Raw genomic sequence first — 24231 nt, forward strand, 5'->3', positions numbered from 1 at the left:
TCGTCTGAGAGTGTCCCTTAGCATAGTAATCAGTGTTATCTTCAGTTATCAGTTCTTTAGTAGTTAGTGTTAAGCTGCAAGCCCCCTGGCTATTTAGAAAGACTTAAACTTCTTTGTGTCAGGTGTTTGACCAACCCCGGCACCGGCCCTGGGCGGTGGGGCATGCCGCACGCCCAAGGCTTCAAGGCTTGTGCCACGTGCCGCAAGCCTATGCCAGTAAGCGACCCACACGACTCGTGTCTCCGTTGCCTGGGGGAAGCACATCAAAAGGAGCGCTGCAAGATCTGCAAGGCTTTCAAGCCTAGGACTAAAAAAGAGAGAGACTTTCGCTTGAAGCAGCTGCTCATGGAGACGGCGTTACAGCCCTCCACTTCAACGGCACCGTCAACCTCGGTGCGGAGTGCCCCGGCATCGGTTCGTGATCCGACGCCGGCGGGGCAACCTAAGCCCACGGCACCGAATCAGCGGGAACACCTCCGGCACCGGTCGTCTTCGCCGGCTAAATCGAAGGGCCAACCCAAGGCCCGAGGACGTTCCCCGCACAAGAGGGTAGCGCCCGCGAAGACCACAAGTGCTCCTAAGGCCGTTGCGGCCCCAGCACAGATCCCGGTGCCAGTGGCTCCGGCGCCGAAAGGCCCGTCAAGCCCCGGGATAGGCGCGTCGAGTGAGGAGGAAGGGCTGGAGGAACTTTTGAAACAGCCCTCCACCCCGGACACATTTGAGGCAGCAAAGGACCTCACTGAATTGTCCGCTGAGGGCACCTTCCGCGCTAAGGACATTCCGCCGAGACTGCCATCCAAAGGCAAGCCGGCAATGATGCGCCCATCACGGTCGCCATCTCGGCACCGTTCATGGCGCCGGTCCCGGTCGAGCTCCGCCTCGGTGGACTCCCGGCTTCCCTCCGCGCAGAGAGCCGCACAACCGTCGGGCCCCAACAAGCGCAAGGCACCGACCCAGCAACCCTGCTCGAGTAGGCACCGGGACGTGTCGGTTGCGCGATCCCCGAGACCGTCCTCCCGCAGTCGCTCCCGGTCCCGGGGTCACCGGTACCGATCCAGGTCAGCAAGACGCTACTCCCGGTCCCGGTCACGAAAGCACCACTCTCCGACCCCGGACCGGCACCGTTCCACGGCACCGCCGTGGCCCTCTAGATCACCGTCCATAGTTTCGGAGGTGGACTCGGGCCATTCCAGCAGATATGCCCACAGGGCACAGGCCAGTAGGGAGCACGAAGCCACTTGGCACCCACAGTGGGGCCATCCAGGACAATGGCCATTCTGGACCCCTTGGGCCTACCACCAACAAGGCCCCCCGTCCAGGACCTCGAGATCTGGCCCCTTGGGACACCGGTCCCGCTCTCCACAGTGACGCCCACCATCTCGCAAAGAGGCCACGGTCTCCAGGCCGCCGGAGAGAGAAAGGGCTGACTCGGCACCGAGCCCGGCACCGTCCCAGACCCACGTCTGAGGACGTGCTCCAGAGGAGCACCCAGCCGATGAGGAGTTGCAGGAGGAGGAAGACGCGCAAAAGGCCATGACCTCCTCCTCCTCGCCAGACGAAGCCGTGGCGGGCACAACCGTGTCCAGCCCTCCCCCGATTGACCATCGGGCGCACCAGGACCTGCTCCGCCGAGTAGCCCTCAATTTGGGGTTGCAGGCAGAGGAGACTGTTGAGCAGGAGGACCCCATGGTCGACATTCTAAGCCCGGAGGGCCCCTCCAGGATCGCGCTCCCACTCATAAAAACGGTCCAGTCCAATTATAAAACAGTATGGCAAACACCAGCCTCCAGTGCGCCTACTGCAAAAGGCGTGGAGAGGAAATACTTCGCCCCATCTAAAGGGTTTGATTTCCTCTTCTCTCATCCAACACCATGTTCGCTGGTCGTCTCTGCGGTCAACGAACGGGAGCGACATGGCCAGCAACCCCCGGCCCCCAAGGCCAAGGAGGCAAAACGCTTGGACTTATTTGGCAGAAAAGTCTACTCGTCAGGAGGCCTCCAGTTGAGGATCGCAAACCAACAAGCGATTCTGAACAGACACAACTTCAATTCCTGGGCATCGGTCTCCAAGTTCAAGGAAGCCTTGCCTCAGGGCTCACAACCCGAATTTGCGGCCATAGTAGACGAAGGGAAGGCAGTAGCCAAGACCTCTCTACAGGCCTCCCTTGACTCCGCGGACGCAGCCGCTAGGACAATCTCGTCAGGAGTGGTAATGAGACGCTCGGCGTGGCTACAGGCTTCCGGCCTTCCCCCAGAGGTGCAAAACACCCTCCAAGACCTTCCGTTCGAGGGATCAGGCTTGCTCTCTGACCAGACGGATGCCAGACTGCATAGCCTCAAGGACTCTCGAGCTACCCTCAAGTCGTTGGGGATGCACACCTCAGTGACGCAGAGGAAGCCCTTTAAGCCCCAACCTCCGCAGAGACAGTACCACCCTCGTCCTAGACAGGAACCATACCGCAGGAGGGGCAGGGATAACAGGCGTAGACGCAACAACACGCCTAACCAGGGCCAGAATCATGGCCAAGGCAAGCCGCAGCCGGGAAACAAGCAGGGGTTTTGAAGCTGCGATCGAGGACAGAGTACCAACCTCTATTCCGGATGCCCCTCTGTGTTTCAGGGACCGCCAGTCCCATTTTTACCGTGCTTGGTCACATATAACATCAGACCGCTGGGTCCTGCGCACGGTGGAGGCAGGCTACACCCTTCAGTTCTCCTCGCCCCCCCCCCCCACCCCCCATCCCCGTCCCTCTTCAGGGACCCATCTCACGAGCAACTCCTCATGCAGGAGGTACAGACCTTCCTCACAGTAGGAGCGGTGGAAGAGGTTCCTCCGGACCTCAGGGGGAAAGGGTTCTATTCCAGATACTTCCTCATTCCCAAAGCAAAGGGGGGCCTCCGTCCTATTTTGGACCTACGCAAACTAAACAAATACTTGCTCAAAACACGTTTCCGTATGGTCTCCCTTGGTACTATTATCCCGTCCCTGGATCCGGGAGATTGGTACGCTGCCCTTGATATGAAAGATGCCTACTTTCACATCGCCATCCGCCCGGCCCACCGGCGGTTCCTGCGCTTCACCATCAACCAGCGCCACTTTCAATTTACGGTCTTGCCCTTCGGCCTGGCAACGGCCCCGCGAGTGTTTACAAAATGCATGTCCGTGGTGGCAGCTTTTCTTCGGAAAAGACGGATGTGCGTCTACCCATACTTGGACGACTGGCTCCTTGCGGGCCGGTCGGAGGCCAAGGTTCGCTCCCATGTGACGTTGGCACTGCAGGTGTTCCGCAAGCTCGGTCTACTGGTCAATGTACCCAAGTCATCGCTGGTCCCCACGCAGAGACTGGACTTCATAGGGGCAGTCCTGGACTCAGTGGCGGCACGGGCAAGTCTTCCCGTATCGCGGTTCTTGGCCATTCAGAAGGTCGTGAGCTCCATCCAGCAATTCCGCACGACCACGGCCAGATGTTGCTTGCAACTCTTGGGGCACATGGCGGCCTGCACACATGTAGTCGGACACGCCCGCCTAAGACTCAGGCCGTTGTAATTGTGGCTGGCCCAAACATATCGCCCCAACAGAGACCCCTTGGACCTGGTCGTGACGATCCCGGATAGGGTGTCGAACTCCCTCTGCTGGTGGCTCGATCGGCAGCAGGTTTGCGCAGGGGTCCCTTTCACCACCCCGCAACCCGCTCTGACGTTAGTAACAGACGCGTCGGACCTGGGTTGGGGGGCGCACCTGGGGGGACCTGCGGACTCAGGGCTTATGGTCCAGGGAAGAAAGGTTGCTTCATATCAACCTGAAGGAGTTGAAGGCGGTTCGCCTCGCCTGTCAGACCTTTCACGCTACCATAGAAGGCCACAGCGTGTCAGTTCTGACGGACAACACTACCGCCATGTTCTACATAAACAAGCAGGGCAGGTCCCGGTCTTCTCCCCTCTGTCACGAGGCGCACCTCCTCTGGGACTTCTGCATAGCCCATTCAGTCCACCTACTAGCAACATATCTCCCGGGGGCCCAAAACGGGTTAGCGGACCGCCTCAGCCGGTCCTATCACATGCACGAGTGGACGTTGAGACAGGACGTCCTGCATTTAATCTTCCGGAGGTGGGGGTTTCCCCAGGTGGATCTCTTTGCCACCAAGGACAACAGCCAATGCCCTCAGTTTTGTTCATTCCAGAACCTCAGTCCGGGCTCATTGGCAGATGCCTTCGCGATTCCGTGGGGCGGGAGCCTGAGGTATGCCTTCCCCCCATTCCCGCTCATCCACAAGGTCCTCCTCAAAACCCGCAGGGACAAGGCGACAGTCATCCTCATCGCCCCGGCGTGGCCACGCCAGCACTGGTTCATGACCCTGTTGGAACTGTCCGTGACCACTCCGATCGACCTCCCCCTCCATCGCGACCTCATCACGCAAGACCAGGGTCGCCTACTCCACCCGAACCTACCGTCGCTACATCTCACGGCGTGGTTTCTCTCTGGCTAAACGATATGGAGCACAGGTGCTCCCATCAGGTCCAGCAGGTTCTCCTTGGTAGTAGGAAGCCCTCCACAAGAGCGACCTACCTCGCCAAATGGAAACGGTTCTCCCACTGGTGTGAGCCTCATCACATACAGCCTCTGCTGGCCTCAGTCCCATTGATTCTGGACTACTTGCTGCACCTCAAGCATCAGGGACTCGCCCCCGCCTCAATTAAGGTGTATCTGGCTGCCATATCGGCGTTCCACCCTGGGGAGTTGGGGGCTTCAGTGTTCTCTAACCCCACAGTAGCCCGATTCCTCAAGGGGATGGAGAAGGTGTTTCCCTACTCGCGCCCGCCGGTCCCTGCGTGGAATCTCAACCTGGTCCTCACTAAGCTCATGGGGCCGCCCTTTGAACCCCTGGCCTCTTGCTTCCTCATGAACCTCTCATGGAAGGTAGCGTTTCTCATGGCCATCACATCAGCTAGGAGGGTTTCGGAATTGAGGGCCCTCACTTCGGAACCTCCCTATACAGTTTTTCATAAAGATAAGGTGCAACTCAGACCGCACCCGAAATTCCTTCCGAAAGTGGTCACGCATTTTCATATGGGACAGGACATTTGTTTACCGGTGTTCTTCCCTAAGCCCCACTCGGACCCAAGCCAACGCAGCTTGCATACCCTCGATGTCCGTAGGGCCTTGGCTTTTTATCTAGAACGGACCAGGCCATTCCGCAAGTCGACGCAACTGTTCGTTGCCGTTGCGGAGCGAATGAGAGGCCAACCTATCTCGACGCAACGCTTGTCGGCATGGATTGTGCTTTGCATACGCATGTGCTATGAGCTCGCTAACGTACCAGCCCCGGAGATCAGGGCTCACTCTACTAGGGCCCAAGCGTCCTCGGCGGCGTTCTTGGCGCAGGTTCCATTCCAGGAAATCTGTAAAGCGGCCACCTGGTCGTCGGTGCATACGTTCACAGCCCACTATGCGATCCATCATCAGACCAGAGAGGACGCGGCGGTCGGTAGAGCTGTGCTTCAGTCGATTATTCCTTGACTCCTCCCCTCCTCCAATGGTAAGCTTGTGAGTCACCTAATGTGTAATGGACGTGAACAATCACTCGAAGAAGAAAAAACGGTTACTTACCTTCTGTAACTGTTGTTCTTCGAGATGTGTTGTTCACGTCCATTACACTTCCCACCCTCCTTCCCCTCTGTCGGAGTCACCGACAAGAAGGAACCGAGGGAGGGTCGGGCCGGCAGGGGTATATATACGCTAGAGCGGGGCGCCGCTCTGGCGGGAGGGGAGACCCTGCAGGCCCGACGGGAGCCGCTGAGGGAAAAGTTTCTGACGTTCATGCACGCGGCGCGCGTACACCTAATGTGTAATGGACGTGAACAACACATCTCGAAGAACAACAGTTACAGAAGGTAAGTAACCGTTTTTTACTGTGTCCCATTGATAATCATTGTGCCACCAAGTTTCTGTAATACCTATTTATATCAATGTTCTCATTTAATACCAGGCACTCAAGTTCACCCATCTTAGTATTTAGCCTTCTAGAATTGTATACAAGCACTTATAAAACTTGTCAATATTTAGTTGTCTGCTTTCATGTGATGTAACTGAATGAGAATCTCTTTCACTGGACTGTTTCTCTTCAATTCCTACCTGTACTTCATCAACTTCTATCCTCTCCTCTTTACTAGGATATAGAGTATCCCCTTTAATAAATCCTCCCTTAAGGGATGTGGCTGTCTGAACCGTTTGCTTCTCCACACCTGTCAACTTTCACAGTTCCCCTCTGAATCCCTCCGAAGCAGTTCTGGAGTGAGCTTGTGCAGAATGGGGGAGGAATGGGCACAGATGGGAGCGTGTGAATCATTTCCCCCAACTACAGTCAGAAAAGCTAATACAGACTGAGGCACAGTCTGTATTTCTCTCCCCCTTGCCACTTCCTCACCTCCTTCACCTCCACACACTTACCACCCTAACTGAACTGTCAGTGTCACAGCTGTTTCAGTCCATGGTGGTTTGGCTCCACCTAGTGGACATTTACCATGTTCACCATTTGGTGTATGGTCATGATTCAGTTTGAGTTAGTCTCAACATTTACAATTACCAAATTCACGAAACAAGTCTCTGCATTTATAGTAAGCGGTGAAGAATAAGAAGGCCCTGCAATGCAATTCAGTTATGAAAAGTCACAATTTGGAGACTGGCACACGTACTCTAAGTTTGATTTATATTTTAAAATATGTTCCTCTAATAATGTAACTCTCTTATCATTTAAGCTCAGGACTCCAGCACCCTGTCTTGCTGAGCCAGACACTCCAGTCTGCTCTAACACAGACCCAGGGTCTGAATCACTTGTCCCAAAGCTGCAAGTTTACCTGAAAACAGCTCACAGTAGTGTGCTTGTCTTTAGCACTCAGATGCCCAACTCCCAATGGGGTCTAAACCCAGATAAATACGTTTTACCCTGCATAAAGCTTATACAGAGTAAACTCATAAATTGTTCGCCCTCTATAACACTGATAGAGAGATATGCACAGTTATTTGCTCCCTCAGGTATTAATACATACTCTGAGTAAATTACTAAATAAAAAGTGATTTTATTAAACTTATCAAACTGTCTGTACTGAGCTATCTTGGTTATCACTTCAAAAGTTTTTTTTCTCTTACTTAGATTAACACAGCTGCTACTCTGAAACCTCTCTTATCATTTGACGCTTTGCATTTTAAAAAGTAGAATTTTCTAATTACTAGATATGTGATTATAAAGGATCACTGGGCTCAAAAAAACCCCCCAAAACCAGGCACTTTTTCCTCTTGATTCAGCATTAGCTTAGAGAAGGGATAACTTGCGTGAATGGCTGTAATTAAATGCCATTATCTTGTTATGCATGCATCTGCTAGTTATTTACATGCCTCATCAGAACACAGGCTTGCTGTATTTGCTTTCATTCTGCATATCTCCTTTGTGCAGGATGTAAAGCCATTACATTCCTGAATGGTCTGTAAACAACCTGAATGTATTAAAAAAAAAAAAAGCTTTTTAGGCTGGGCTTTGTTCCCATAGCACATCAGACAGACATGTACGGTTGGGAAGGATGAAAAGCAGGCAACTGCAGCGCTTCCCTATCTCTGTAGGATTTAATTCCCTTGCTCAATGCAGAGCTGTGCTCTGGGAGACACTTTCTGGTGCTCTGCAAACAGTTGGCTGGTCAGGTTGTGCTAGCTTCCCTGGTTTCCAGCTGAGGGAACTGGAGCAAATGGAAGGAGATGAAAGGAGCAGAAGTAGAAAGTGTAGAACAAAAGCAAACCGTTCTTGCTCCAAAGTCAGCTAAAAATGCATATGTGATGGAAGAAGTGGCTGTAGTTGCCACAGAGATGCTGTGTCATCATGAATGGGGAGGGAGGTGAACATGAGACAATCTCTCTCAAGATGTGGTTCACCATTTGTGCAAAAGCTTGGGAGCAACTTGCTTAGAAATGATGAAGGCATTTAAATGTAATAATTCCCCTCTAAGGGGCCTTATGTTTGTGGTTCATGGGTTATATCAGGTTGGTGTGTGTCCAATCCTATCTTTACTATTGATATTTATCACTTTTCATCTATAAGTTCAAAGCTCTTTACAAAAGGGGGGTCCTGTTTTAAAAGTGCAGTAAAATGGCTGTAACTTAGCAAGTGATTAATATTTTATTTTTTCCTTCATCTTACGCTTATATATAGGGAATTCCCCCCTTTCATGTATATTTAAGATATACACTTAACAAAATGTGTGCTGCAGGATTTAAATACATGCAGTACCTAACATTCAAAATTATTTCAGTGAAAAAATAAACGATGTATCAGGGTTTAGCCATTTGCTCTGAATAAATGGTTGAAGAGCAAAGAATTTAACTGGCAGAGTTTTACTCTTAATATATTCCTGTCCAGTACACAGTGGGAAAACTGGAATAAAACTCGTTATTTATGTAAGTGCTAAGGTTTTCCCTATATTACAGCTTGTCACTTAACACAGTGGAAAATCTGTAACAGATGAAAAAAACCATACAGATTTAGTTCTATCTTTGTTCTGCTACTTCTCCCCCACCCCCCATTCCTCCAGAAAATAGGATATAGGCCAGAGGTGGGTAAACTACGGCCCACAGGCCACATTGGGCCCGTGGGACCCTCCTGCCCGGCCCCTGAGCTCCTGGCCCTGGAGGCTAGCCCCCGGCCCCTTCCCCGCTGTTCCCCCTCCCTCGCAGCCTCAGCTCACTGTGCCGCCGGCGCAATGCTCTGGGTGGCGGGGCTGCGAGCTCCTGGGGCAGCGCAGCTGCAGAGCCCGGCCTGACCCGGTGCTCTGTGCTGCGCAGTGGCGTGGCTGGCTCCCGTGGCTGCCTGTCCGGGCGCTCTGGGCGGCGCAGCTGTAGTGCCACCAGTCACCGGTGCTCCAGGCAGCGCGGTAAGGGGGTAGGGGAGTTCGGGGTGGTGGTGGTCAGGGGGTGGGGTTGTGGCTAGTGGTCGGGGCGGTCAGAGGGCGGGGAACAGGGGGGTTGAATGGGGGTAGGAGTCCCCAGGGGGCAGTCAGGAAGGAGGGGGGTTGGATGGGGCGGTGGGGGGCAGTCAGGGGCAGGGGTTCCGGAGGCAGTCAGGGGACAGGGAACGGGGGTGTGTGTGGATGGGGCAGAGGTCCCGGGGGGGGGGCTGTCAGGGGGCGAGAAGCAGGGGGAGTTGGATGGGGGGGGGGGCAGGCTATGCCTGGCTGTTTGGGGAGGCATAGCCTCCCCTAACTTGCCCTCCATACAATTTCGGAAACCCAATGCGGCCCTGAGGCCAAAAAGTTTGCCCGCCCCTGATATAGGCTCTTGCTCACAAGAATTAGATCCAGATCAATCATGCTTTATTTAATCATCTCTGGGGCTGTCACCATGTTCAACAAATACAGCAAACTATAAACATCCTGGCTCAGTACACCTTTGCCTGAACTTACTTAATGGTAGTATCCCTTTTCTGAACTTGTCAATTGAATCTGGTACTGTGGCCACATGGACTACATGGGGTATGCTGCCATGTATCTTGAATTCTGATGGAAGCTTAACAAGTTAGAATGCTAAATTTTCTGGTTTTGGTTGTATTCATTCTGGAGATAGATTCAGATCAATATGACTTTATTAGCTATTTTTGGGGAAGGGAGGGGTGATTTTGGGGTAGCATATTTTAGCCCAGGATGCTTATGCTCCCTACAGTATGAATCTAGTCTCCTTGTCAGCATGTTTTTTAGTTGTAGTTTGTTGTTCTTGTCTTTTTTTTCACTCACATTGATGCAATGGACAAAGAGTTGCAGAACGAGGGAACAAATCAGCATATTGTTGTTCTAGATCCATTCCCGTTTTTGTCCATTGTATTAATACTTATTCTATACAATGAAAACAGATGGTCTTTCTGATACAATTACCTATATTTAAATGGCCCTTTTGGCTTATTGTGTCCTGATAATAAGCATTGGCAAGATGCTGCTGTTGTCATGATAAACCATAGCAGATTACATATTGCTACCTACAATAAATTATTGCTTTAACAGCATTCTCTCTCTGGCTGCTTTGCAGAATATGCCCCTTAATGAAGATGATTAGCTGTTTAAAGTAGATCGTTATTTTTAGATTTCAGTTCTGTCTGGTGTGCGTGTAGGCCCTAAATGGTACATAGGCTTTGTGCTGGCTTTATACACAGGGGTAAATTGCACCTGTTGCTATCTAAGTCCATTGTGCCAGTCAGTGCTGGATTTTCCTGGACCGTCTGGGAAGAAGTATGTCATTCTCCACCCAGCTCCCTTCCCACATATAGAGAGGTCACCCCTCACCTCCATGTGCCCATGGCACCCCACTTGCCCGAAACCCTCACCCACTCACCTGTGTGTGAGGCTGCACGGCCTCTGCTGGACCAACGCCTGGCCTGGATCAGGAAGCCAGGAGGTGGAGCCAAAGCACAACTTTCTAAGCAGTGTGCAGGATAAGGCAGTTAGGCCATTCATTCTCTCCCCACTGGTGCGGGATTTAGATGCAATGAAGAATTGAAGTGATCCTCTGAGCAGCACCTGTCTGTTTGTGTGGTGTGGGGGCCCTATTACACACATGCCTAATGCTGCCACTGTCTTTAATTCATGAGACTCAGGTTCACACTCTACAATCAGGCTCACCCCATTGTCACTGTATGGTTTCCTCTGAGGAACTAATGTTGCTTAACTTCCTAGTTACCAGAGAGTGTTCATTACAGTGGTGCATTCAGCATTTCCCCCCACCGAGACTCAGTGCTTCTCCTCTGCAATGGGCCCTGCCTCCAATAGCCAGAGACTGAGGAGCCCAAAAGGCTGTCTTGCAAATACAGGAGCAGCGGCATGGGCCAGTGCTTAAAGCACAGAACTTGAGATAGAAAGATCTGTGCCTATAGTTATGGTTCTGTTGACACCCACCAAGTGCAAGGCATGGTCCTCGTACTGGTTAGATCAGATTCTAAAATGAGGGTAAAATATTACTGCTTTCCCTCACTGCTTTCCTATTGTGAAGGCTTTTAATTCTCTGATGTTTGTAAAGCTCTATCAGAGCATCAGATGGAATATGCCACAGAAATGCAGACTTATCATTGCCTTTGTGCTTCAGGGCTGACCGTTCACCTTTCCGTTTGCTTCTGAAAGCGTGTACTGTAAGTGGACCTGTTGTCTGCAGTTTTTTATAGTGAGGAAAATGTATTTACAGGGTTCTTTGGGCACATGATGGCTTTTTCCTGTCTGATTATTATGTACAAATCCCCCATGGCAGGTAATAAACTTCTAATTTTATTGAAAAATCTTTTTTTGATAAGAGAGCTGGACTAAATGGATGTACTGCAGTCTGGAAGATTTTGTCATCTGTATGATTAGAAGGTAAAAACTGTCTGTAAAATGATATGTTCTGTGGGAGTGAAATCAAGGTTGCAATTCTGTGGATGGCTCTGCTCGCTCCTTTAACCATGAAAGGGTCGCTGAAGTGGTTTATGAACCACAGCAGAACCCTGAGATCTAATTACAGCCCATGTGTTCGATGGCACCACTCACACTGTTATTTACAATACAGACGAAAATATCTTTCAAAAGGCTGAAGGAGGCTGCTTTCACAAACAAGGAGCAATGACTAGAGAGGCATTTTCTCTCCCTTATATTGCGTGAGCTTTGACAGAATAGGAAAGGATTCCATTGTTTGTGGCATTGTATTTAGAGAGAGAGAGGATTCTAAGGAAATTGCCAATATTGTGAGGCTATTTTTCATTCACGCAAAGCCTTTCAACTCAGGCACTTCCACTGCTTCCAGCTTGCCCCATTGCCAGTGTATTGTGACTGTATCTGAATAAGACTGCAAAGTCCTTGGGGCACATGCCATGTTTTATTATGCTTATATTTAGCACTGAACAAAATGCTCAGAGCTCAACAAATAAATAATAATAATGCTTGACATGTGGTTATAATAAGGATAGTGACTGCAAAAATCGCCATCATGGGATTCTATACAATATTGATTCTTTCTCAGCTAGGATCACCTTTTTTTCTCAATTTACAAATCAAAAGACAATTTTACTATTTTGTCAGTTTACAAAAGATAAACCGTTCAGTTTTTAAAATCTCAGCTCTGCTAACTGCACCTCCGAAATACAAAATCAAGCCGTGCCCTGCCTGCCTCTTACCAGGAGACAGAATAGACCCCAGCACAGTCTTCTGCACAGTGTTGACTATGAAAAAAGACAAAATGTACTACATTTCCTACCAGACTGTAGCTGATATACCGCTGTTACTTGTCTGTTAGAATTAGAGAGGGGTGAGTGTGGTATCTCAGGGCTTGTCTACACTACCGCGCAGGGTCGATCTAAGATACACAACTTCAGCTACGTGAATAGCGTAGCTGAAGTCGACGTACTTAGAGCTAATTACCGCGGTGTCTTCACTGCAGTAAGTCGACAGCTGACACTCTCCCGTCGACTCCGGTTGCGCTTCTCGTTCTCGTGGCGTATTGGAGTCGGTGGGAGAGTGCTCAGCGGTCGATTTATCATGTCTATACTAGACATGATAAATTGACCCCTGCTGGATTGATCGCTGCCCGCCGACCCGGTGGGTAGTGTAGACAAGACCTCAGATACTGCTGTTTGGGAACTGCTTGTAAATGTTTTTGTAGTGGTGATCACTGTTGCTGTCTTGGCTCTGCACTGCTTTGTTTAGAGCAGTAGAATAAGGAGATATGTCAGTCACATGAAAGGAAAACTATTGACTTGGTGCCATTATGATGTATTTATTTTTCTATCCATCTCTAAGAATTTCTGTCTTAATGTAAAATCCGTGTCTTTGTTCCTGTTCCAAATATGCATTGTATTTTTTTCTTGGACTATGAAGGGCCAAATTTTTGGCCTCCCTTCATGTGCATGCAATATAAGTGTACCTGATTAAATAAAATAGTTATGCAGTATAGAGAATTGCACTCCATTCCAAGCAGGGCATAAGGATTTTGCACTTCTTTGGAATTTTATTCATCTGAAAAAGGGCATATTGTAAGCAAGAGTAATCTAGATTTATCTGAGTGAGCTGAATATTCATGTATGCAGCTAGACTTCGGGGTTAGGATCACAAGTCTCCAACTGGGGCAGGCCTGCCTTGAGAGCAAAATATTAGCTAGCTAAGTCTCCATTGGCGTGGGGTAGATGAAATGCAGGTGGGGTAATTAATTAATAGATCCATGGTGGTGTAGTATAGTAGGTATTACTAGAGCTAGTTCAGAGCTACTGGTACAGAAGGAGAGCTACTGCTTTGAAGGTCAGCCTCCACTCTGTTCTTATTCCCGGTGCGATCTGTGAAGTAGGACTGCCGGCTGGATATGTGGTGTGGAGCATGTGGGAATGGGCTGATGTGACTCACCCGGAACAGGACACAAAACACAAGGGATTCTGATTTTACAGGTGAAAGGCAATGATTGGGGTAGAGAGATGTTCTTTCTGGAGCTGCAGAGGCGCTTAAGGCTGGGGCAGGTCCATGTGCACAGAAGCCAGGAACAAGATTGATTAATTTAGTGCTCAAAGCAGATTTGTTTTTAGATAGGGGAATTCCATATTTAGACCATAGCCCATTCTGGCAAATTGTCAAAATTCTCTTTTGGGGGCATGTGCATGACATAATCCCTTCCATGGTCTATGAATTGTAATTTAGCTGGGTTATTGTGTGTGCGTGAATAAAAGCACGCTAGTGGCCTAATAGCAGTTCTCTCCATCTCCCTGAAAAGTGGGCTGATGCCAGTTAGTTTTGGTCCGGTGCTTTCTAGTTTCAGGTTCGTTACTCTTAGAAGGTGTAGCTAAAACTATTTAAAAACCAATTTCCCTTTCCCATCTCCAACATCTTTTAAGATCCCCCCCCCCCGAAGTAATATGTGTAAACCAAAATTCTTCCTGGAAATATATGATGTGCTATAAAGGACAAATGGCCTGTTAGTGTGTGTTTATATCATCAGACTTTTTATTAATTTTAGAACCGCTTGGGCAAACATTAATGGGTTGCACAAATGAGAATACTGGAGGTCTAAGCTTTGCAGGATGCAGCAGAGATAATTGGAGCACCTGGACTTCCTAGGATAGGCCTAGTCTAGACTAGGGTTCCTGATCCTGTGCTGAGTGCCTCCAATGCCAATCTAGACACTCCACAAAAGTCTATTCCATGATACAAACGATTATAGTTTCCCCTATGCTGAGTCCTCTTCAGGAAACTATATTGAGAACTAAGCTGAGCCCTAGGGTAAACTACAAACCTGTGATTATCTTGTCTGACCTCCCCAGAGACCTTTTCCTCCCTGCCAGACTGCCAGCTGCTCCTTTTGAATCAGACACATAGGACATGTTAAAAAGCCTTTTCTTCTTGACTTTAATGAAACTTGAAACTTCAGCACTGGTGTAACATCCGGCCGTACAAGTTGCTTTTAAATTCCTTTGCTGCAGGGGAGTCTTGATGAGTGACCATTCTAATCGAAACTAAAAATAAAAATGGGAGAGAGATGAAGTAGGAAGCTGTTCTTTTCAGTATATTTCAGAACAAATATTTTCTGACAGCTGACAGATGTGCCATTTTTTTTCTCTCTCATGTTTTGTATTGTATTTTTCACAAGATTGTTCAGGTAGACAATCAGCTGAAAAAAAAGTAAATTTAAACAAAGTTCCTCTAAATGTAAATCTGTTGAAGGACTCCACCTATCATACAATTTCCAATCTCTTTACTAATCCCTATTGTACCATACTCCCCATCCCCCCTTCCCACTCCCAGCCCGGAATTGAAACTGTGAAAGGGATTTTGTTAAGTATTTTTACAATCACATACTTCGTAAGGGACCTCTACTCTGAATTAATGATCCTTTTTACAGCCTGTCTCAGTCCTCTTCTTGTAGTAACTGGACCCAGGCTGGGTCCCACAAGCTTCTAAGTCAAGTGGGTCAGAGTGAGTCTACTCACTGGTCATAGCTCTGGGTCTCTAAGGTGCACTCCCTAGCTCAGATCTCTTGCGTGAGCCATTCCCTGAGACATGGGACGCCACAGTCTGACTAACTCAGATCCTGGAATTACTGCCTCAAATAGGGTGACCAGATGTCCTGATTTTATAGGGACAGTCCTGATTTTGGGTTTTTTTTTTCTTATGTAGGCTTCTATTACCCCCCACCCTCTGTCCCAATTTTTCACATTTGCTGTCTGGTCACCCTAGCTTCAAACCTCCTGAACACCTTAGTTGTTTATACATGTTCCTCCAGAATTTCACCAGTTTAAACCCATGACAGGAAGGCAAGGGACACAGCCTTAGCAAAGTAATTTCTTAACCACAGTCACATCATTTAAAAAAAAAAAAAACACTACAGAGTTACAGATCTTTGTACAATAATAGAAGTCCCAAGATGCAGCCTCCCACCACCTTTAATCTTACCCCTTGTGTGAATCAGGTCTTGCCAACATTTCAGGCTAAGCAGAGTCCCTCCTGTCTTCTCCCTCTCCAGCTTGGTCTTCATTGTGGCAATGGACGGTCCCCCCGCAGAGTAGCACCCCTCCTTAAATTCAGTCTCTGTCCCTTTTTGCCAGGTGTTCCATAGGCTTGCTTGTGTCCTGTCCCCCTCCAGGCTCTTGTGTAGAGTCCATTGTTCCATGGGCATGGTCTGGCAGTTGAGAGAGAATCTGACTCAAATGGCCCTAGTATATTGTCTTGATGGCCTCTTAGAGATTGTCCTTCACCAAGGCATTGAGCACCTTTCCTGGTCAGAGTAGCTGACTGCAATATATCATAGTAACCTTGCTTTGGGCAAAATTAGACAGGAGTTCAGCACATAACACAAAATGGATGTGCTAATCCAAAATGGAGGATGCAATACAAATAGAGATCACAATTGGACTCAGACCTGAATAGCCCACTCTGCCACAATCACCATTTCACCACTAAAACAGGGCCTCCAGAACCACATATTGGCAAAAATCTCCTCCATTCAAATGGTTCCTATGGGTGCTCTTTAGCAGATTCGCTGCATTCAGCACTGAGTGACTTTCTATCTTTATGTGGCAATGGAAATTTAGTCTGATTAAGGACTGCAGCATTTAAATAATTATTATTTCTTGTGGTCTGTTTATTTCTTTTTGTGACCTTTTAAACCTGTTCTGTTTTTGTCGGTTAAAGATTTCATTTTAGATTTAAAGGGATACTGGCAGGTTAAATACATATTAAAAGCAAAAACTTTTTCACATACATTGATAATAACACATTGATTTTTTTAAACAGAATTTAAATTGTAATGTCTATTAACTGATTACTTTTTTGCATTTCTCTGATTTTTGGAAAAGGACATAGATTGGTCAGTTTCATCTTTGTTTACAGAAAGTTTCTAATTCATTTATCTTTTGGGTTCTTCTAATTCACATGATGGCTCTTGCATGCTAACAATAGATTTTTATTCTGTTCTCACACTGGTATAAATGGACAGTAACTCGGTTGAAGGTAAGGGAGTAACAAAGTAAAATTCAGAAGAGAATTGGGTAAAGGTCTTGTAAATGTGGGGTGATGTTTGTTTCCAGTTGGGAGAAAACAGTCACTGTAATTTTTCTGTTGCTATTATTGCTGTAAAAGCTTTTTACCTATCCTAAATTTTGGATCTAATGTGAACAAAGTGTTCCTTTAAGAGGAGAGCACTATGTTAAGGTCCCACAGGTAGTAATGGCACCATTATTAAAAAAACAAACCACTACAACCTTCTGCAAGGGAAGGCTGTAGACAACTGCAGTCAAAAATATATATCAAATTGTCACCAAAATAATAGATGCAGTAACAGAACTTACACTTGGTCATTAGGTTTCCTGCAGGTTACTTAGGACAGATTTTTAAAAAGTCGCCACTATTTGTTCTGAAGACAGGAAGAAAGATAACTGAATACAGTCATATTGGGGCTCAATCTAAAAGTAGCTTTTTTTAATTTTGAAACTTGAAAAGTTTTGACCAACTCCATAAAATAGTCAACATTTCTTCTTCCATCAGAGGCCTGTGTAAATGAGAACATAGTCCCAGGTCAATTCTTATGGCCAGGTATATACATCACCCAAAAAATTCCTCCTGTACTTGCCAGCCTTGGGGAGTCCAATGATGGAATCTGTCAGGATGCCAAGCTATCCTCTTGTCATTAGCAGTGATCTAGGACATTGGCTCTCAACCTTTCCAGACTACTGTACCCCTTTCAAGAGTCTGATTTGTCTTGCGTACCCCCAAGTTTCACCTCACTTAAAAACTACCTGTGTACAAAATCAGACAAAAAATACAAGTGTCCCAGCCCACAAGTACTGAAAAATTGCTTAATTTCTCATTTTTACCATATAATTCTAAAATAATCAAACAAGTCATTTTCTGTATGAAATTTTAGTTTGTACTACTTCACTGGTGCTTTTTATGTAGCCTGTTGTAAAACTAGGCAAATATCTAGATGAGTTGATGTACCTCCTGGGTGAGAACCACTAAGGTAGGAAGAACAGTGCTAAAGTATGTTCATAGGCACCGACTTCCCCTCTTCCCGGTGGGTGCTCGACCTGGCCCTGCCCCTGCACCGCCCTCAACTCGCCCCCATTCCACCCCTTCCCCCAAGTCCCCACCCCTTCTCCGCCTCCTCCCCTGAGCGCACCATGTCCCTGCTCCTCCCCTCACCCCGGGTAAGTCCTAAGCGCCTCCAGACAGCTGTTAGGCGGCGGGGGACGGGAAGTGCTTGGAGAGAGGGGGAGGAGCGGGGACGCGATGTGCTTGGGGGGGGGAGGAGGCGAGCTGGGGGGAGGGTGGGTGCCAAGCACCCGCTATTTTTTCCCCGTGGATGCTCCAGCTCCGGAGCACGCATGGAGTCAGTGTCTATGAGTATGTTCACTGGACTACACCCTGGCTGTACCTGTTCTGTTGTGAAAGATGCCAGATGGCCTCCCTGGAGCCTTCTATTTAAACTGAATCTCTCTCTGTGATCTTGGACTACATGGAGAAAAGCACATTTTAATATAATCTGGTCTGATTTGTGTATAAAGTCAGATACCATTGATTTAGGGAATCTTCTTCCTGGAGATGGAGCTGATGCGGCGCTATGTAGTAGTTTTAAAGATGCAATGTACCCAGAGAGAAATTCCCACGGCAACCCTTGCATCATATGTTACAAGTGGCACCTCAGCAATAGGAGGGGCTCTCAAAGGAAACACACCCAACAAAATGTTATTTCAACTTATCATGTTGCTTGGATGTTTTAGCAGTTAACATTTTCTCATTCATTACTTAGTTGCTTCTATAGACACATTTAAATACCATGTAATTTTGGAAGGATTAACTTGTGGTATAAACAAAAATCTAGGTTAAGGTTTAATTTGGAGTGTGCATATGTGTGGACAAAAGGAACATACATTCTTTTGGTTTTTTTCCCCTCCCTGTTTGGCCTGCTTTGAGACATCCGCTATTGAACTATTGTTCATAAGGTTCCAATCCTCCCCTGCCTTTTTTATTTAGGTCTTTATTTATTTTTTTGCACTGGCCTGAAACTTCATTTCCATGGTGATAGTGCAACTATTTTATACTTCATTGGGTGATCTGTACACAGTCATAGATCCCAAAGCCATCTAGACTGACCTCCTGTGTATTCCAACTCCTTAGGAATAAAGGGCAAAATTGTGACACTGTTTGCAAAAATTAAAAAAAAAAGAAAAGAAAACAACAACCCTCAAAGCCTAAAATTAGACTCATAATTTTATTTTTCTAGTCACATCTTTTGGAGTCATCACAAAACACCTCTTAAGCACAGGTAGATGGACATGAGCTAACATGCTGAAAATAGTGTGGCTGTAGTGGCACCGGAATACAATCCTGCCCAACCCCTTAGGTACGTACTTAGGAGGCTAGCCAGATCCACCACAGCCACACTGCTCTCTTTAGTGCACCAGCTCAGGCAGAGCTAACCTGTCTGTCTACCCAGTTCCGAGTGACCTGCTACAGCTTCACAACTGTTAACTCTAATTAAATTCTGACTTTGCCTGCCAGATTTGCAGCTTGATGCGAGGTGGAATAGCGGAACGGGGAGGGGTCCGAGTAGGACATCGCATTATTGAGATCAATGGGCAAAGTGTTGTGGCCACTGCTCACGAGAAGATAGTACAAGCCTTGTCTAACTCAGTGGGAGAGGTAAGAATCATCTGAATTTATAATATTTTATCAAAATATTGAAACAGGTGAGTGAGAATCTCTCGCTACATACTTGGGCAAAACAATCTGGTGCTAACACTCTATTACGCCCTCCATCAAACCATAAAAGTAAAGCAGTTGTGGCTACATTATCTGCATTTTACCATTGGTTTTCAAGAAAGATTTCCCTGACTGATTCTGACATTTGAAACTGCAGTCAGACATCAACCAGTCAGGTAGGTGAAGAAATATCAGTCAAGCATTGTATAGCCAAGAGCTATGAAAAATGTCTCCATCTCTGTTTTCGATTTTCCAGTCATAAAATGAATTGATAGCCAGAGAGGCGAGAGATTAAGACTGACTAATATTTTAATCCTTTTGTTTTTGCTGAGATTCTCTGACTCTGATTAGGGAATGGGGTAGGAGAGTAAAACATGTCTCTGTTCCTCACCATGTTTAGCGAAACTAGTGACTGATAAACAAGATGTGTGTTGGTGACATGCCTTCTCATCCCTTTTGAATTTCAGATAGCATCACTATGTTCATGCCATGGAAATACTGACGAGCAAGTTAGCACAACTCTCCCTTCACAAAGCCTTAGTTAAACACAACAAGATGGGGAGATGGAATTCACACACCACACAGCCCTGTGGACTGCAATAGTGGCCCCTGCATCCACATTACTGCAGAGCCAGTAGCCAGTGCTCCTTCCACCCTCTGGTTAGAGTGAGCTAGTACAGAGAACTCCCTACCAAGACCTACACTAAAGGGGTAAAGCAGTGTTTAAGCACTGGGTGGTGAGGGCTGTATGTGGCAGTTTACCTCTTATGAATTGGCATAGCCCTACTTCTAGTGGTGAAATGATTATCACTAATTCTGAGTAGTGGGCTTTTATTATTTATTTTCTTATTTATTTTTCATTGTGGAGGTTTTAATGTGAAAAAAATCTGTGTATATAAAAACCTTTAAATGGAAGGCTATAGCAGTTAAAAACATAGCCCAGGTAATTTATGATTTTTGGACTAATGCAGCTAGAGTTGGAGCTGTCCTAAGTAATTGTACATTTATAAAAGGCTTTGGCCTTACTGTGCAGTGTCTGATTTTTTTAAAATAGTCTGACAAGTGCAGATTATCATTATTTTAAAATGATCACTGCTATCTAAAATCATACTTGGTTCCTTGCAGCTTGTATTGTAGCAATACGTCTCCTGGTGTAAAATCCAAAGTGGCAGCTCCATCTGTGCTTATTTTGCTACAGTTGATAGGTTGGTTTTTTCTAATATCTGCAAAAAAGTTTGTTATAGTTTGTTCATACAATGCCATGTCCTTTAACAATGTTTAATGAAATCTCTGCTTACCTCCCACTCTTCCTACTGAGTATTTACCAGGGTTACTGCCAGATGCTTCCTTTGATTATTTGACACCTTTGACACCTTTGACACCTATGACACCTTTACTCCTATCAGAGTCCAATCACCCTTGCTAACAGGCTTGAAAATTATACTTCTTATAAATTGCTGATTTAGTAGGAATGGGGGTGGGGGAACTTGCTTTACCTAAATTTGAATGCATTTGAACATTGTGGGTGGTGAAGTTTAAACTGAATGTTCACATTCCATGTTAGAGATACTGTGTTGGATGGGCAGACAGAGGAAAATCCAGTGCCAGTCAATATTTGAGTAGGCAGGGTGAATTTTCATGTACATGAGATTTTCTTCCTGGCTAATTTCCTTAGCTTGGACAGTGGTGGTTGGATGAAATCGGTAATAGCAGCTGGTTTTCAATTGCTTTTGCTATTCTGATATCATGTCATTTGAAAACAACCCCCCCACACCCCCCAAAGCTCTAGATAGAAACCAGGAAAACCTCCCCTGAAGTCAATGAATGCTGTTAGTGATATGTGCATCAGGCCCCTAGTGATTCTCAACTGATAATTCTGTTACTATATTTTATGTAAATCAATTGACAGATTCATATGAAGACTATGCCAGCTGCAATGTTCAGGCTTCTAACTGGCCAAGAGACACCCCTGTACATCTAGCACATGAGGCTGTCTCTCTCAACAAAAGAACTAAATGATTCCATCAAAGTTGAAGTCTACACAGAAGAAGAAAGAATTTTGTATTTTGTATGAATGAAAGGCTTTGAAACAGGACCTGAAGATTTCACAGACTGAATGGCCAAGAGTCTCTCCCTTGCCAAAAAGTGATGACCATCTTTATCAAGAACAATAATCACTGACACAAAATCTTTGTAAGACATAGTATTTTGCAACATCTTCTAAACTCTTTTCTCATTGAAACTTGTACATATTTATTTGTAATCTTCATGTGGCATGGTGTACATCTGTCTGTCATGTTTGATAATGTGAGAATGAGTCGGCAGAACATTTACTGCAAAGATAAGCAATTGAACAGCAGCCTCAAGTTAAAAAAAAAAAAAAAAATCCAAGTCCCATGTAATGGTCCCTCCACAGCATATTGCGTAATTTGAAAGCTGATCTAGGGCAGATGGCATTTTAAAATTTCAGTGATTAGGAATGTGTGCTATTAGATTCTAATGTAAAGTAAAACCGTTGTAGTACTTGGTGTAGTTACATGTTACATTTGTCATAATGGTAAGTATGGCAAGGTGTGAATATAAGTGTATAACAAAAGAACAGGCAAGTGTTTCTGATGCTAAATAAAGAATAAATGCCACAAAACTAAATTTTTTATTTACATTTATTTTTAATTTTCATGGTTTAACAGAACTGCTTTTCTGATACTTAAATGTGTTCCATGGTTTGTGTAATATTTTTTATTACCCTTTGATTGACATTAGCTCACAATGGGAGAGCCATCCTTAGTCTTTTATAAAAACATTCTTGTTCCTGAGGCATTGTTCTGGTGAACGAGGAGGAAGTAGCACCAACAGCAGTATTAGAATGTGTATAGATAAAATAAGTAGTAGTAAAGTTGTATTCATTATGAGAAATTGTTCATTAATGTAACTTTGTCTTGATTTTTGGGGGAGGGGGACAAGGCCTTGAAGAAAATACACTGTGACTTTAGAAGCCTTACCATGCAGTAACTAAAGCTTTAGGATTTCAAGGAGTAACATATACGTTGCATGCAACTGACCTTAGGAAAGAATTAACCCTAGTATCACTAATAAATCTGGAGTAATAAAGACAACTTGCTTATCTTGTTTATTCTGTTAGTAAGTTTACTGAATTCAAAAATCTTCCTAGAAATAGCCCCATTTAATTCTTCATCTAAATGCAGTTGCAAAGAATCAGGTAGCTGGAATCCATCTGCTGCCTTGAAGTCAGAATTATAGTAGGTGGTATATCTGCAGAATTCATAGTGAATGGATGCTTGCAATTACCCTACCTTGTTGCCACTGGATGTCACTGTAGCTTCATGCGAATGTAGTTGAAGCAGCATTAATTTAAAATATAGCGGTATTGATGATTGACAAACACACATTCTGAACTAAAGCTACCCATCTCCAGCTACACACCCTTGTGACCTTTTCACAGATTGTCTGCCAAGTTCAGAGTGACACAAATGAAAACAGCCAAGCAATTAAACCCCATAGATGTGTTTACAAAAGTTAAAATTGTGCACATTAGACTGGATTCCTTATGAGAACACTGATCATGCCCTTTCCTATCTCTGCCGAGTTGTAGCTTGCGCTGCTTTGTTCTTAACAAAGACCTGGCAGGCACCATCTGCTGTTAGTATTGGCATTAGGTGAGTTTTTTAGACCAATTTTTAATGCAAAAGACCTACTAGAAGAAAATTATCCATGCTAACAAATGGAATAAACCAAATCAGAACAAGATGAGGGCCCAATGGGATGCCAAAGATGTATCAAGATTCAGGGTTTTAAAGAGGTTTTTCAGGGCCCAGGGCAAAATCTGAAACTGAGCCCCCTTCCCTTCCAAAATTAGTTTGAAGATGAAAGAGTTTAAGATGGGAGGGTATGAGGAGCAGGGTTAGCAAGGGTCCAGGCCAGTGGGGTGGCTGCCCTCCTCACAGGGAGAGAGGAGCTCTGGCCCCTCTGCTGGTGGGAATGGTATCCACAACTCTACTCCTAGCTCTGGGTGGCTTCAGACCCGCCAGATGATGACGACAGTTGTGGCAATGATAGGATCTGAGCCTGGCCAGGATGGGGGAGTCACTTCCCATACTACCCATGCCACTCAAATTTGGCTCAGCTGCCCCCCCTCATTTGGGGGACCCTCTCAAACAAGGCGGGAGGGCAAACTGCCCTTTTTGTGCTCCCCCAGGGAGCCCTGTCTGGATTGTCCATGAAAGGTTATGGAAGTCAGCTTTTAGGCAATTCCAGCAGTGCAATGGCTTTGTCCATAGTGCACCTGCTGGACATAATTTGTAGTGAATTTAGACCTCAATTTATAATGGCATCTCCCAAACCATCAAACTCATGAGCATTCAGAAGAAAGTAAAAAATAAACCACTGTGCAGCCTTTACTAGAATTTAAAAGGGCAAGGGGCATTTGAGAAACAAAACAGCTCTAGCAGAGATAACAATTAGCTTAGCGTCATGAAACCTATGTACACTTAGATATGGAAAGAAAAGGACCAGCGAAAGCAACTATGCTCTATAATAAGAGTGAATCTTTGTATTTCTAACCAAATCAGTTTTTGCAGAAGCAAAGTCCAGAAATACTTTTTATTAAAACACTGATAGTTAAAACCCATTGAGGTACATTAAATAAATGCAACTTATAAGTTGTACAAAAAGTCTCTTGGTGATGGTTTTCAGGAAATGCTGCATGGCAGCAGCATCTCCATCAATATGTTCAAATCAATGCATGTCTGTTTGGGAAAACATTTGTTACAAGTTTAATAATAACCCTTTAAATTTTGCAAAATGCAGGGCTTAAAAATTTACATTCAGAAAAAGAGTGGTGTTCTTCTATTAAATAGAAAGTGGAATTCCAAAAGGAAGACACTTTTTTTTCCTTTCTAAGCCATCCATTATTTGCATTTCTCTGTGTGTTGGACTCTTCTCTTTGCTGGAATCAGCTTTTCTGCATACCTGTAAACTGTTG

At 45.9% G+C, this 24231-nt stretch overlaps 1 protein-coding gene across 2 annotated transcripts in view; it reads left to right on the forward strand.

The window, feature by feature from the left end:
- The window catches only part of APBA2 (amyloid beta precursor protein binding family A member 2), a 101463-nt gene extending 80253 nt beyond the window's left edge, over positions 1–21210 (forward strand). For both annotated transcript variants that reach the window (XM_065412147.1, XM_065412148.1), the window contains 2 exons: positions 19029–19169; positions 21139–21210. In XM_065412147.1, the coding sequence (XP_065268219.1) occupies positions 19029–19169; positions 21139–21210 (213 nt within the window). The remainder of the gene's footprint in view (positions 1–19028; positions 19170–21138) is intronic.
- Positions 21211–24231: the final 3021 nt, after the last annotated feature.

Source organism: Emys orbicularis, chromosome 10 (genome assembly GCF_028017835.1).
Source record: "Emys orbicularis isolate rEmyOrb1 chromosome 10, rEmyOrb1.hap1, whole genome shotgun sequence".
NCBI lineage: Eukaryota > Metazoa > Chordata > Testudines > Emydidae > Emys > Emys orbicularis.